This window comes from Capra hircus, chromosome 2 (genome assembly GCF_001704415.2).
Source record: "Capra hircus breed San Clemente chromosome 2, ASM170441v1, whole genome shotgun sequence".
In the NCBI taxonomy this organism is placed as follows: Eukaryota; Metazoa; Chordata; class Mammalia; order Artiodactyla; family Bovidae; genus Capra; species Capra hircus.
Genome location: NC_030809.1, coordinates 11,168,885 through 11,181,641, shown reverse-complemented (window position 1 = coordinate 11,181,641; position 12,757 = coordinate 11,168,885). Strand labels below are relative to the sequence as shown.

Here is a 12,757-nt window from a genome sequence, read left to right as displayed (position 1 = left end):
ACTCACAAACATTCTTTGAGAACACATGATATACTAAATCCTTTTTTTCCAAGAACACAGAAGCTTACACTCTAAATTGCAGTGTAAACATGCATACAAATTATTATGCTACAAATAGTAAGTGGTAATTATGGATCAGTGAAGTACAAGTCAGTTACTATTAGCATTTACAATGACTGTGATGTTAACTTCACTAACAGTAAAATGTGTGCATATAAATACATATAAATAGTATAATATATAGTACATATGGTATACATGTATAAGAGTTTTAAAGTTAAGGCCACATTATTGTATTCCAATTCACTGAAAACTGAAAATCTATATACTTTTTTAAAAAATCTTGAATGTTAAGGAAAGCTATACTGATTAATTGAATGTGGGATTCTTACATAAGCTAAGGGGTACCCTACTGATCTGAGTTTATACATATTCCTAACACTTTAAACCTCCTACTAGGGAGGGATATGAGCATAAGGAAAGTAAGGTCACTATTCCTCAAATTGAACTATTCCACTCAGCACACTGAGTAAATTTATGTAGTATTAAAATCACCAGTCCGTGATCTCATTGTTAAAAACTCTTATGAATCCAAAATGAATCAGAAAGTCAAGAATGTAATGAAATCTTAGTACTTTCATTCCTCCTGAGAATTTCCAAAGTATATTTAAAGGTTTTATTTGAAAAAGTTAATAATCATCTTTTCTGTTTTTAAAAAGAATGCATACACTGAACAAGTCTTCTTTGTTGGAAAAACTCTTTTTAGTAAAAAAATCTTCTTAGTATCTCAGTACCTGAGTACCTTAGTTTCTGCTTCCCTAGTAGCTCAGAGGATAAAGCATCTGCCTGCAATGCAGGAGACCCGGGTTCGATCCCTGGGTCAGGAAGATCCCGTGGAGATGGCAATGGCAACCCACTCCAGTACTCTTGCCTGGAAAATCCCATGGACAGAGAAGCCAGGTAGACTACAGTCCACAGGATCACAAAGAGTCGGACATGACTGAGCGACTTCACTTCACTCACCTTAGTATCTCTATTTTCTTAAAAAGTTGAATATGGATATATTTTAACTTAGTATCATTATGAAAGTCTTATATAATGCGTCAGGTTCTATGTATTCATATAAATAGCCTGTTACCAAATACTCTACTTTTGCTTCATATGTATCCCTGAAAATGTGTATATGGTGAATATTTGGGAAAGTATAAAATGTCATATATGTAAAAAAAATTAAAATGATGGGCAAAAGGAATTACATATTGAAATCTAACAATGCTTATATAAAATCTCTATTTCTTGCCTTTTGAATATCAGCCAGCCAGTCAGTTCAGTCACTCAGTTGCATCCGACTCTTTGTGACCCCATGGACTGCAGCATGCCAGGCTTCACTGTCCATCACCAACTCCCAGAGCTTATTCAAACTCACATCCATTGAGTTGGTGATACCATCCAACCATCTCATCCTCTGTTGCCCCCTTCTCCTCCTGCCTTCAATCTTTCCCAGCATCAGAGTCTTTTCAAATGAGTCAGTTCTTTGCATCAGGTGGCCAAATTGGAGTTTTAGCTTCAGCATCAGTCCTTCCAATGAATATTCAGGATTCATTTCCTTTAGGATGGACTGGTTGGATCTCCTCACAGTCCAAGGGACTCTCAAGAGTCTTCCCCAACACCACAGTCCAAAAGTATCAATTCTTTGGCACTCAGCTTTCTTTACAGTCCAACTCTCATATCTTTTGAATATAATCTTTACCAATTTTTTCCTAGCAATGCATGCATACCTTTTGATTATTTATTTCCTTCACACTTGAATTATAGCCCATCAGGTGAAGTGTGATGAGGCTGAACACGGAAACCTGATAATTTTCATCTCTGTCTCAAGTGTATTAAAATTATGAGACCTATATATCTCATAACTAAAATCACTGTTTTTGTACTCTGCTCATTTTTATAAAATGAGGCTAAAATGCAATAAAATATTAAAATAATTAAATAATACAACTGACAAACATCTCAAAATGCAATAGCTCAAAAACAACAACAAAAAAGGCAATACCTCAAAATGTTTATTCACTAGCTCATGCATTAAAATTCACTGTAGACAGTGGATTGGGAAGTCAATATATGTTGGACAAAGATGCCTCTACCTAATCAAGCAATGCCAGGTTTCCAGATAAAGACAGTATCATTTGGAAAATAAAAAAGACAAACAGAAAATTAAGTGGAACCAAATCTTCAAAAGAATTAAGTCTTGAAGTAGCAGAGAAGTTTTTTCTGTCTCCACTGCGGATAGGACAAGTGACAACTGGAGTACTTTAGGAAAGACAGAAGGACCTGACCTTTAATTCTTCTTGATGTTACCGTACCTCAAAAGGTAACGACTACAAGTATGTGTGTGTGTATCAAAATAAAATTCCCAAATGAGTTTGCATAAGCGTGCATACTCTGTGGTGCCAATAAAAATTTAAGACGCTCTATAGACTATATGTTAGACATTATTTATATCAACTTTCCTTTATAGACCTTAGAATATCTCCTTTATGCTTAACAATATTTAGAAATGTCAGACTTCCCTCATGGCCTAGTGGTTAAGAATCTACCTGCCAATGCAGGGGACGTGGGTTTGATCCGTAGTCCAGGAGGATTCCACATGCCATGGGGCAACTGAGCCCACATGCTGCAACTACGGAAGCCCAAGCACCCTAGAGCCCAGCAAGAGAAGACACTGCAGTGAGAAGCCCATGCGCCACACTGGAGAGCAGCCTCTGATCACCACGACTAGAGAAAGTCCACACACAGCAAAAAAGACCCAGCACAGTCAATAAATACAAATTATTAAAAGAGAAAGAAATGTCAGAAAGCTGTGGTTATGTTAAAACTAATAAGAAAGTGTCCTTATCTTTTACAGATACATACAAATGTCTGGGATTTGCTTCAAAAAATATTCAGGAGTGGGCGGATGTAGAGATGAAATCAGACTGGCCATGTGTTGACAACTGTTGAAGCTGGGTGATGGATGCTTACACGGGGGTTCATTATCATATTTTCTTTATTTGGAGGTGTATTTGAAATTTCCTATAATAAAAAGCTTTTTAAATTACCAAGACAGGTTAATAGTTTAACAGTTTTTCCCTAGAACTTTTTCAGGCAAGGTACATGACTTAATAGACCGGGATTGGATTATAGTCCTCCCTCAGTATTATGGGGAGATTGGGTCCAGAAAACCCCTGCAAATACCGAAGTCCACCGATATGCAAGTCTGTTATAAAATGGCATAGTATTTGTATATAATCTATACACATCCTCCCATATACTTTAAATCGGATATTGCATAAATCAGATGATTAAAAATTAATTAATGATTTTAAAAACTGTTAGCTTATTAGCCTATCTTGGTAATTTAAAAGCTTTTCATTATAGGAAATTTCAAAAATACCTTCAAATAAAGAAAATATGATAATGAACCCTCATGTAAGCATCCATCACCCAGCTTCAACAGTTGTCAACACATGGCCAGTCTGATTTCATCTCTATATCTGCCCACTCCTGAATTTTTTTTGAAGCAAATCCCAGACATTTGTATGTATCTGTAAAAGATAAGAACTCTTTTGTATTAGTTTTCAAAATAAAACCATAGTTTTCTAACATTTCTTTCTTTTTCAATAATTTGTATTTATTAATTGACCTGGGTCTTTTTTGCTGTGCATGGACTTTCTCTAGTTGTGGTGATCAGAGGCTACTCTCCAGTTGTGGTGCATGGGCTTCTCACTGCGGTGTCTTCCAAACTGTGAAAGGAATACGTCAAGGCTTATTTAACTTACATGCAGAGTACACCATGTGAAATGCCATAAAGCACAAGCTGGAATCAAGATTGCAGGCTGCTGCTGCTGCTAAGTCACTTCAGTTGTGTCCGACTCTGTGCGACCCCATAGACAGCAGCCACCAGGCTCCCCCATCCCTGGGATTCTCCAGCAAGAACACTGGAGTGGGTTGCCATTTCCTTCTCCAATGCAGGAAAGTGAAGAGTGAGAGTGAAGTCGCTCAGTTGTGTCCGACTCTTAGAGACCCCATGGACTGTAGCCTACCAGGCTCCTCCATCCATGGGATTTTCCAGGCAAGAGTACTGGAGTAGGTTGCTATTTCCTTCTCCAAGACTGCAGGGAGAAATATCAATAACCTCAGATACGCAGGTGACACCACCCTTATGGCAGAAAGCAAAGAAGAGTTAAACAGCCTCTTGATGAAAGTAAAAGAGGAGAGTGAAAAAGTTGGCTTAAAATTCAACATTCAGAAAACTAAGATCATGTCATCCGGTCCTATCACTTCATTTCAAATAGATGAGAAAACTATAGAAACAGTGACAGACTATTTTCTTGGGCTCCAAAATCACTGCAGATGGTGACTGCAGCCATGAAATTAAAAGACGCTTACTCCTTGGAAGAAAAGCTATGACCAACCTAGACAGCATATTAAAAAGCAGAGACATCACTTTGCCAACAAAGGCCCATCTAGTCAAAGCTATGGTTTTTCCAGTAGTTATGTATGGATGTGAGAGTTGGACTATAAAGAAAGCTGAGTGCCAAAGAATTGGTGTTTTTGATCTGTGGTGTTAGAGAAGACTCTTGGGAATCCCTTGGACTGCAAGGAGATCCAACCAATCCATCCTAAAGGAAGTCAGTTCTGAATATTCACTAGAAGAACTGATGTTGAAGCTGAAACTTCAACACCTGAAACTTTGGCCACTTGTGTGAAGAACTGACTCACTGGAAAAGACCCTGATGCTGGGAAAGATTGAAGGCAGGAGGAGAAGGGGATGACAGAGGATGAGACAGTTGGATGGCATCACCAACTCAAGAGACATGAGTTTGAGCAAGCTCTGGGAGTTGGTGATGGACAGGGAGGCCTGGCATGCTGCAGTCCATGGGGCTGCAAAGATTGACATGATTAAGTGACTAAACTGAACTAAAGATTATTTGTAATATCTAATTTAATGTAAATGCTTATAAATAGTTGCCTGTGTGTGGCAAATTCAATTTTGCTTTTTGGAACTTTCTGGAATTTTTTTTCCATCCAAGGTTGGTTGAATCTGAGGATGTAGAACCTACAGATACAGAGGGCCAATTGTGTGTTTGCCTAGTGAAAGTTGCTCAGTCGTATCCGACTCTTTGCCACCCCATGGACTACAGCCTACCAGGCTCCTCGTCCGTGGAATTCTCCAGGCAAAAATACTGGAGTGGGTAGCTGTTCCTTTCTCTCAGGGATCTTTCCAACCCAGGGATAGAACCCAGGTCTCCTGCACTGCAGGTGAATTCTTTACCATCTGGGCCACTAGGGAAGCCCATAGAATACTTCTGATCCTTAAATCTTTTATATATTCCCCAAGATAAAATAACTAGCCCCCTCTTCTCTCTGGAGATCTAAGTCCTGTTTACCTTTCAAGCCCATTTAAGAATCTTACCTCTTCTCTCAAATTCATAGTGATTTTCTGAATCACTTCTCTGAATTCAAAAGCACATCCTAAGCATGCCACTTGGCACTTCTTAGATTTTGCCATGTAAGTGATCACTCTATTTATAAACATGTATTTTTGCTTTGCACAACTAGACTGCAAGCTTCATGATGATGGGAACCATGTGCTATATTTCATTCAGTACCTTTGTGATATGTTGTATGATGATAGGTGATTGATACACATATTTTTGATAGACTAAGCTTGATAATTTGCCCATCCATGAGGGCCCAGAGAATTTCTGGTAGGAATACTTTTATAGCTGCCTTGCCTGTTCTCCTCTGACTGTAACTATCTCTTTTGGCAAAAGTACCACATGTACCAAGGCACTGTGCTAAACAATGTGGATAAATATGATGAGGGAACCATGTAGCTTATCCTCAAGAAATTCAGAGTAGAGGGCGAGAGACGAGGAAACAGTCAGTTGTTGTAATAAGTACTGAACGATAAATATAGCACACAATACATTACAGAGATGAAAACTTAGCTCTGAGCATTGATGTTGAATGTTCCATTGTGCTAAACCACCTTAAAGTTATCATATCTGCACTCTTTAAACTCCCCAAAATTTTCAGAATATTCCAATCTTTAGTCACTTACCCTTGTTGCACAGGCTGTAACTGCAAGATCACTTGGGTTTTAGTGTCTTCAGGGTTCTCCCCTTCATTTCCTTCAGTGGGTACCACAACCACATCCCCCACTGGGACACTCACTTCTGCATTAGCCATCTTTCACATGAAGTCAGATAGCTGGGAATGCTGTCAGAAATAAGAAGCACCAGTAGTTTTGTCTTATTTGAAAAGATGACAACCATAGGAAAGGAACAGCAATATAGTAACTATTAATTCCAAGGGCATCCTGGAGATGATGGTCTCCTGAAAAAGATGGGAATTGTGAGAAGGGGCAGACATAGGGGCAGACATCTTTCCGCAGAAATGCCTTTGGACTCACTACCTACTGGAGACTTTCTTAGCATGTGTGATTCACCCAGTGGTACGCTGCAGGCAGCTCCACCAGCTCCTGAGAACCAACTGCGCTCGTGCCTGCGTGCTCAGTCGCTCAGTTGTGTCCGACTCTGCGACCCCATGGACTGTAGCCCGCCAAGCTTCTCTGTCTGTGGAATTTTCCAGGCAAGAATACTGGAGTGGGTAGCCATTTCCTACTCCAGAGGATCTTCCTAACCCAGAGATTGAACCCGCATTTCTTGCATCTTCTGCACTGCAGGTAGATTCTTTACCACTGAGTCATAGGGGACGCCAACTGTGTACATCTCTTTGCATCTCCCGGTTTAGCAACATCAAGTTGGTAACTTGAAATCAGTGATGCTGGGAGTATATACACCAAAGAAACTGGCAAGCAATACAAATCAGGGTATTTTTTATTCTAGAGAGCTGGTATATAACACATCACTAGTTCCATCCTAAGTGCTTAGAAAGGAAGAATCATCTATTTTCTTTGCAACCAGCCATTACACTTCATCAAGTGTTCTGAAACTAAGTTGCTGGAAAAAGAAAGATGATTTGCATTGTATGGCTGTTTAATAAATGCTGTGTCCAACTGTATGATCTCCAGGAACATCTTAATATCTCTTTGCCTCAAACTGAATGGAGATAGGATCTTGCCTGACACTTCACTTGCAGAGCTGTTGGGGAAACTACTGTCCAGTACCAAAAGATCTTTGACTCTAAAGTAACTCAAAGCATTATTTCAATCTTAATGAAAACTCAGAGGGTCCTAAGTTATTCTGCAGCTGCTAGTCTTCACAGCTGAAAAGGAAGGAGAGGGTCATGTAAGAGAATATAGATAAGCATACTGTGTTGACTGAGATACGTGAGTACTTGAAGATGATTAGGACTGCAATGAACCGTGCCTAGACCCACAATGGATATGTATTTGGTACTCAAGATGACCAAATCCACATTTCAGCTCTGCCACTGCAATTGTTTGCCTATAATACACACATTTAACATAGCACTCAAAGTCTCCCTCATTTGGCCCCCCAAATTTTCCAGTTTTATCTGTAACTATAATACCCCAAGAATCTTAAAATCCAGCCACATCAATCTCTCACTGAATTCTGGACATGTAACATGCATAGATTTCTGTACCTTTGTTATTCTGTAAGGCCCAAACTGCTTTCTCCCTCATCTCCTTCTCCCTTCAAGGCCCAGTTCACAGCTCAGTCCTCCACAAAGCCTCTACCTCCCCCTTTTCTTTCCTGTAGGCCCCCAATACTTGCTTGCCGCTCTCCTCTAGTGTTTAACAACACCGTGCCTTGTACAGAGGGTAACTGAACATACATCTGCCTCCATGACCACACTGTGAAGACAGGTGCTGCTTCTCTAAAAATCCTGTCTCCTGCAGCCGTATTCACTGCAGGCACTGACATAGAGCAGTTCAATCAATTTTTGTTTGTGTCTGACCAAGTTAAAATTCCTCACATATGACTTAGACCTGCCCTTTATGATTCTCACATTCAAACTTTTTCCTGGATTCAACACCTCCTATATCCAAAAACCTCTTAAAATATCTTAGGCATCTTAAACTGAAAGCATGTTCCCTCTCAAACCTGCTCCTATGTTCCCTGCCTCAATAAATGGAGCTACCCTCCATCCATTTTCTCAAGCCAGAAACCAAGGAGCTATTTTTGACTCCTCTAAATTCAACCAACCACCAAGTAAATCCTAGCCATTTTATCACCTATACATCTCTTTTAACCATCCTCCACTCTCCATCTGTGCTGCCATCATCATATGCTGAATCAACACACTGTTACCTGGATTTTTCCAGCTGCTTCTCATCAGTATCCTAACCTCTGGTCCGGATCTCCAACTCATTAGATAACAGACAAAATGATCCAACTAAAGGCCATTTCCCCCACTTAAAAAACCCTTCAGGGCGTTCCCTTTGCTGCTATTACGGTGCAAACACCCTGACTTACAAAACCCACCAAATCTGTCCCCTGCCCACCCTGCTGGCCTCATTTCCCACAGTGCTTCTTCTCACATTGTGGGCTCCTGCCATTACATTTTTTCCAAATTCTCAAACATGCCATATTTCCTCACCTGAGCCTTCACACTTATTTGCTCTACCCAGAATTCTTTTTTTCTGTTCTTTCTGGCAAGTCACTGCTATACTTTTGTGACATTTAAAACATCACTTCCTCAGAGAGGCCATCTGTTGACTTCCTTGACTAGATTTGAGAGGGTCTTTTTGCCTCCTCAGTGCCTGGAGCATCCCTGTCACAACCATCAGCCCACTCTGTCAGTCTCTCCTCACCAGACTGCATCCTGGGAGAGAAAAGCTATCTTTACTTTTTTTAACAGGCTTCCCTATGCTAGCTCAGTGCCCAGGGCCACAAGTGCAATACTTTTCAAATATCAGACTTCTATTTACAAAACTGCCTACCTAAAACTTTCTAAGGAAATCTGGTACACAGCAGGTATGTAATAAATTTTTATGCAATCAGTGACTCACTTTACCCTAAAAGACTTCTAGAACTTTCTACATCTTTAATTTAGGGGATATAAATTTGCTTAGAAAGCTTGAACTGGCCGTAACGATGGGGAGAAATCACATCGGACACAGTTAGGCTCCTTAGATATAAAAAGGGATGGTATCTGTTCTTAAGGAACTACAGAAGGGAAAGAGATATGTGACATTGTCATACAGTAGAGGAAAAAAGTAATGACAAGATACTAGAATATACAATCTGAACTTCTGTAAATTAAAAGTTTAAAACTGGAGGAGGGGGGGATGGGAAATCAATGGATGAGTTTGGCTGACTCTGGCCAGAAACAGAACCTAAATGATTAGGAAATTTGAGTCTAAAAAATGCCAAAAGGGATATGATGAAGTTTAAAATGCCATCAAATCCTAGAATAAGTGAACTGATCGATATCTTTAAAGTTTGAACTATAAAAATGTAAGATGAACTGAAATAATCACAGCTAACATTTGTCAGACACTTATTTGTTGTAAAGTACTATCCTATTACATATTCAATGAATTTAAAAGATATAATACTTTAGCATATAACAATTGTAGATAATTTATTATTTCAAAAAAGTGGTTTAAATGTTAAAATTAACAGCACAGGTAAATTAATGGGTTAGAAAAGCAAAATTAGAAGGATGCTTCTAGTTCAACCTTCTACCCTAAGGTTGAGTCCTCTTTCTACAATACTCTGAATAAGTGGTTGACTAACTTCTTGATTAATACTTTCCTCAATAAGAACTCGTATTTTACTTCTTACCCCTCCCACACCTTGGAACTCAAAAGCAATATTATGGCTGCTTCTCTAACCTTCTGAGAGTTTACCAGAAAAGATAATTATAATCATCCACAGTAAGTCTCTCATTGTCAGTCAGAGACACAGGTCTGATCCCACATGGCAATTCTTACATTCCTCAGAGAAGCAAGTTTGGGTTGAATATCTCTTACTACCCTAAATACCATATTTCGAGCAAGAAACCCTAACCACCTCTACAGACTACACTGGCTAATTGGAAGGTCATTTCTTTGAGCTGAGTGTAAATTGAAAAGTGGCTCCTGTTGATAGCAACAAAAACTAAGGGAAGATGAGTAAGTTGCTCCTTTGGGTATTTCATGGATGGGACCTTGGAGTATTCATTGTGGAATCATACAACACTCTGTAATTCTAGGAGAACACACATAAGGGAAATATGTCAAACTTCTGAGAAAAGGAAGAATTATTTGTAGTTATTTTCAAAGACAAGACAGACACCTTGAAATTAACTACATGACTATTCACGTAAACTATCAAAATATTAAATCAATGATAGCTGAACTACTCCGGATTAAATTCATTTTTGTGGTCTGAAAAGTTTAAAAAACATGGCAAGATGTAAGCACAAGTGTCACATGATCATAGGAACATGACAGTTGGTAGCTGAGAGGGAGTCATAGAAATACCATATATCCTGAAATTTTCTAACTCCAAAATGTATTTGTTTCATACTTTAATTGTGGTAGACTATGTAGCCTATTCTAAGAAATTTCCAACTTAAAAATTTTATTATTACATGAGGTCAAAACTCCTTTTTTTTCCTTCTTTATTCTGTTTCATGGTAACTCCGTAGGTGATCCAGGGCGCTACCAGATGTAAGGAAGCCAACAGATCACTACACAGGACCACTGAGGTAAAAAGCCGGAGCAAATGAAGTTTCAGATGAATCACTTAATAGTGACTACTCTGAAGGTGTTTGGAGAAGCAATTGCAAAAAGGGTTTTTTGAAGGGTCAACCTACTACAGTTGCGGAGATTTCTTCTTAGGACAAGAACACAGCCCAAACTAACCCCATGAAGCTGAGTACAAGTTGGCTATTCAATATGTTTGCTGTAAACACGAGTAAGCAACTAACAGGTAACTAATGAAAAAAGTCAAGTCAGTAGACAATAAATACACATAATTGATAAAAGGCTGACAAATTAGGTCCAACAATTTAATGAAAAAGTTCCCCAAACGCTCCATAAGCAAAGAGAGAGAAAAGAATCCTGTGAAGACTAAAATTAGCTGATCCTCTCTTTCCTTAATCCTCCAGGTTAAGGAGGAAAATGCCACTTCTTGGTTCTCCTAAATAAACAAGAGTTAAGGCCCCTGTTTGTGTCTGTTAGGAACTGTTTTTGAATTTCTCTCATCTTGAGAGAATGCCTCCTCCTCCTCCTTAGACAGCCAAAGCTTCCCATGATCAAGACTTGACGTGTCTTAGTCCGGATGGATCACACACCAGGACCCTCAAGAGTCTGCTCTCACCTCTCCTGCCCCTCAATTAGGAAACACCAGGCCAATTCCCCCGTCATTTTAGAAAGCAGGGATATGCTAGCCTTCTTCCCAACAATCATCTCTCCGGCCCTCAAAAACTCAGGTTTCCCCATCCGGCAACAGGCCACATCACCTTGCTCTCTACCTATATGAGGTACTACAAACTCTTTTATTCCCTCACAGATCTGGACCCTTCTCATTCCTTCCTCTGGAGGCTCTGAGGTGTCTTCCTACCGCCCCCTCATCTAGGGGAAGGTAGAGGCCTGCTCAATTTCCCTTGGAGCTCTTCTTCCTTGTCCCCTGCTTACTGGACCTGTCACTGTGCCTTCAGGGAAGCACCTGCCTCTTTTCCCCTGGGTTGAATGGCCGAGGCCTCTAGGCGCCCCCGGGTGAAGCCTGGACACTCTTTTCCTCAGCAGAACCCACTCTCTGCCCTGGCTGCCAACCCCAAGGCTCCGAGAGGTCCTCCAGGGCAGGCAGCGGGCTTCCTTCACTCTTCGCCGCCCCCTCCTTTCACCACTACCCCCTAGCCCGAGCGCGACCCAGGCCTCATCCCCAGCTCCTCATCGAAGGGCCTGGTGCTCCCCGGATCCCGCCTTTAGGGATACCCCCAGGATCCCCAGACCCCTCCCCGGGGTCCTAGATGTCAGGGCCTCTCAGTCCGGAGTCGCTCCGGCCCTTCCTGGTCCCTCGGCAGAGGACTTCCGGGCCCCTCGGTCCGGGGGCGCCGGGGCCCCCCAGTGCCAGGCTCGCCGGCCCCCCGCCGCTCTCGGCCGGGGGCCGGACCCGAGCTGCGCGGCCGGCCGCGCTGGGGGCGGCCCGGCTGCTCAGGCGGACCCAGCGGCAGCGTCCCCCCACCCCCCCGCGGCGCCGCGACGTCCGCTCGCTCCCCGGCGGCGGCGGCGGCACGCACAGGGCGTGGGGAGGCGCCCGCGGAGGCAGCAGCCCCCCGCCCCCTGCGCGCCCGCCCGCCCTCGCCGGCCGCCGCGCGGCCCCCGCGCCCGCCCCCCCGCCCCCACCCCACCCCGCGCCCGCGCCCGAGCGCCCACCCCTCCCCCTCCTCACCGTCTCCGTCGGGCGGGCGGGCGGCGAGCGGCCAGGGCGGGCGGGCGACGGAGCATGCGCAGAGGCCGCCACGGCCGCTACCGCCACCGCCGCCGCCAGGCCGGGCTTCAACACTTCCGGCCGCCGCCGCCGGCGAGCTGGAGCCTTAAAGGGGACGCGTCCCTATTGTCAGCCCGCGGAGGATGAACTTCAGCCGGAGAGTTTGGGGCCTTTATCAGAGCAGCTCCTGCTCTGGAAAATTAGTGTTGGGAAGGGATGCCAGGGACCCTAATAACTCTTCTAACCCCACTTCATGGATGAGGAAAACGTGGTCTAAATTAAAGACACCTCATCCGCAGTCGGGAACAAAGTCAGGACTCCCCTTGGAGGACTCTGCGTGCCCATTTTCACTCCTCAGATCC

General features: G+C 42.4%; 1 protein-coding gene across 3 annotated transcripts in view; it reads right to left on the bottom strand.

Annotated features, from left to right (window-relative positions):
• Nucleotides 1–12,471, bottom strand: part of GMEB1 (glucocorticoid modulatory element binding protein 1) — a 34,599-nt gene extending 22,128 nt beyond the window's left edge. For 2 of the 3 annotated variants that reach the window (XR_001297168.2, XM_005676762.3), the window contains exon 1: nt 6,107–12,038. Coding sequence is in view for 2 of the 3 variants with exons in the window: in XM_005676762.3 (XP_005676819.1) it covers nt 6,107–6,234 (128 nt within the window). In the remaining variant the exon portion in view is untranslated. Of the gene's footprint in view, nt 1–6,106; nt 12,039–12,356 lie in introns of those variants that run through there. The other variant, XM_018057037.1, reaches the window with a different exon arrangement.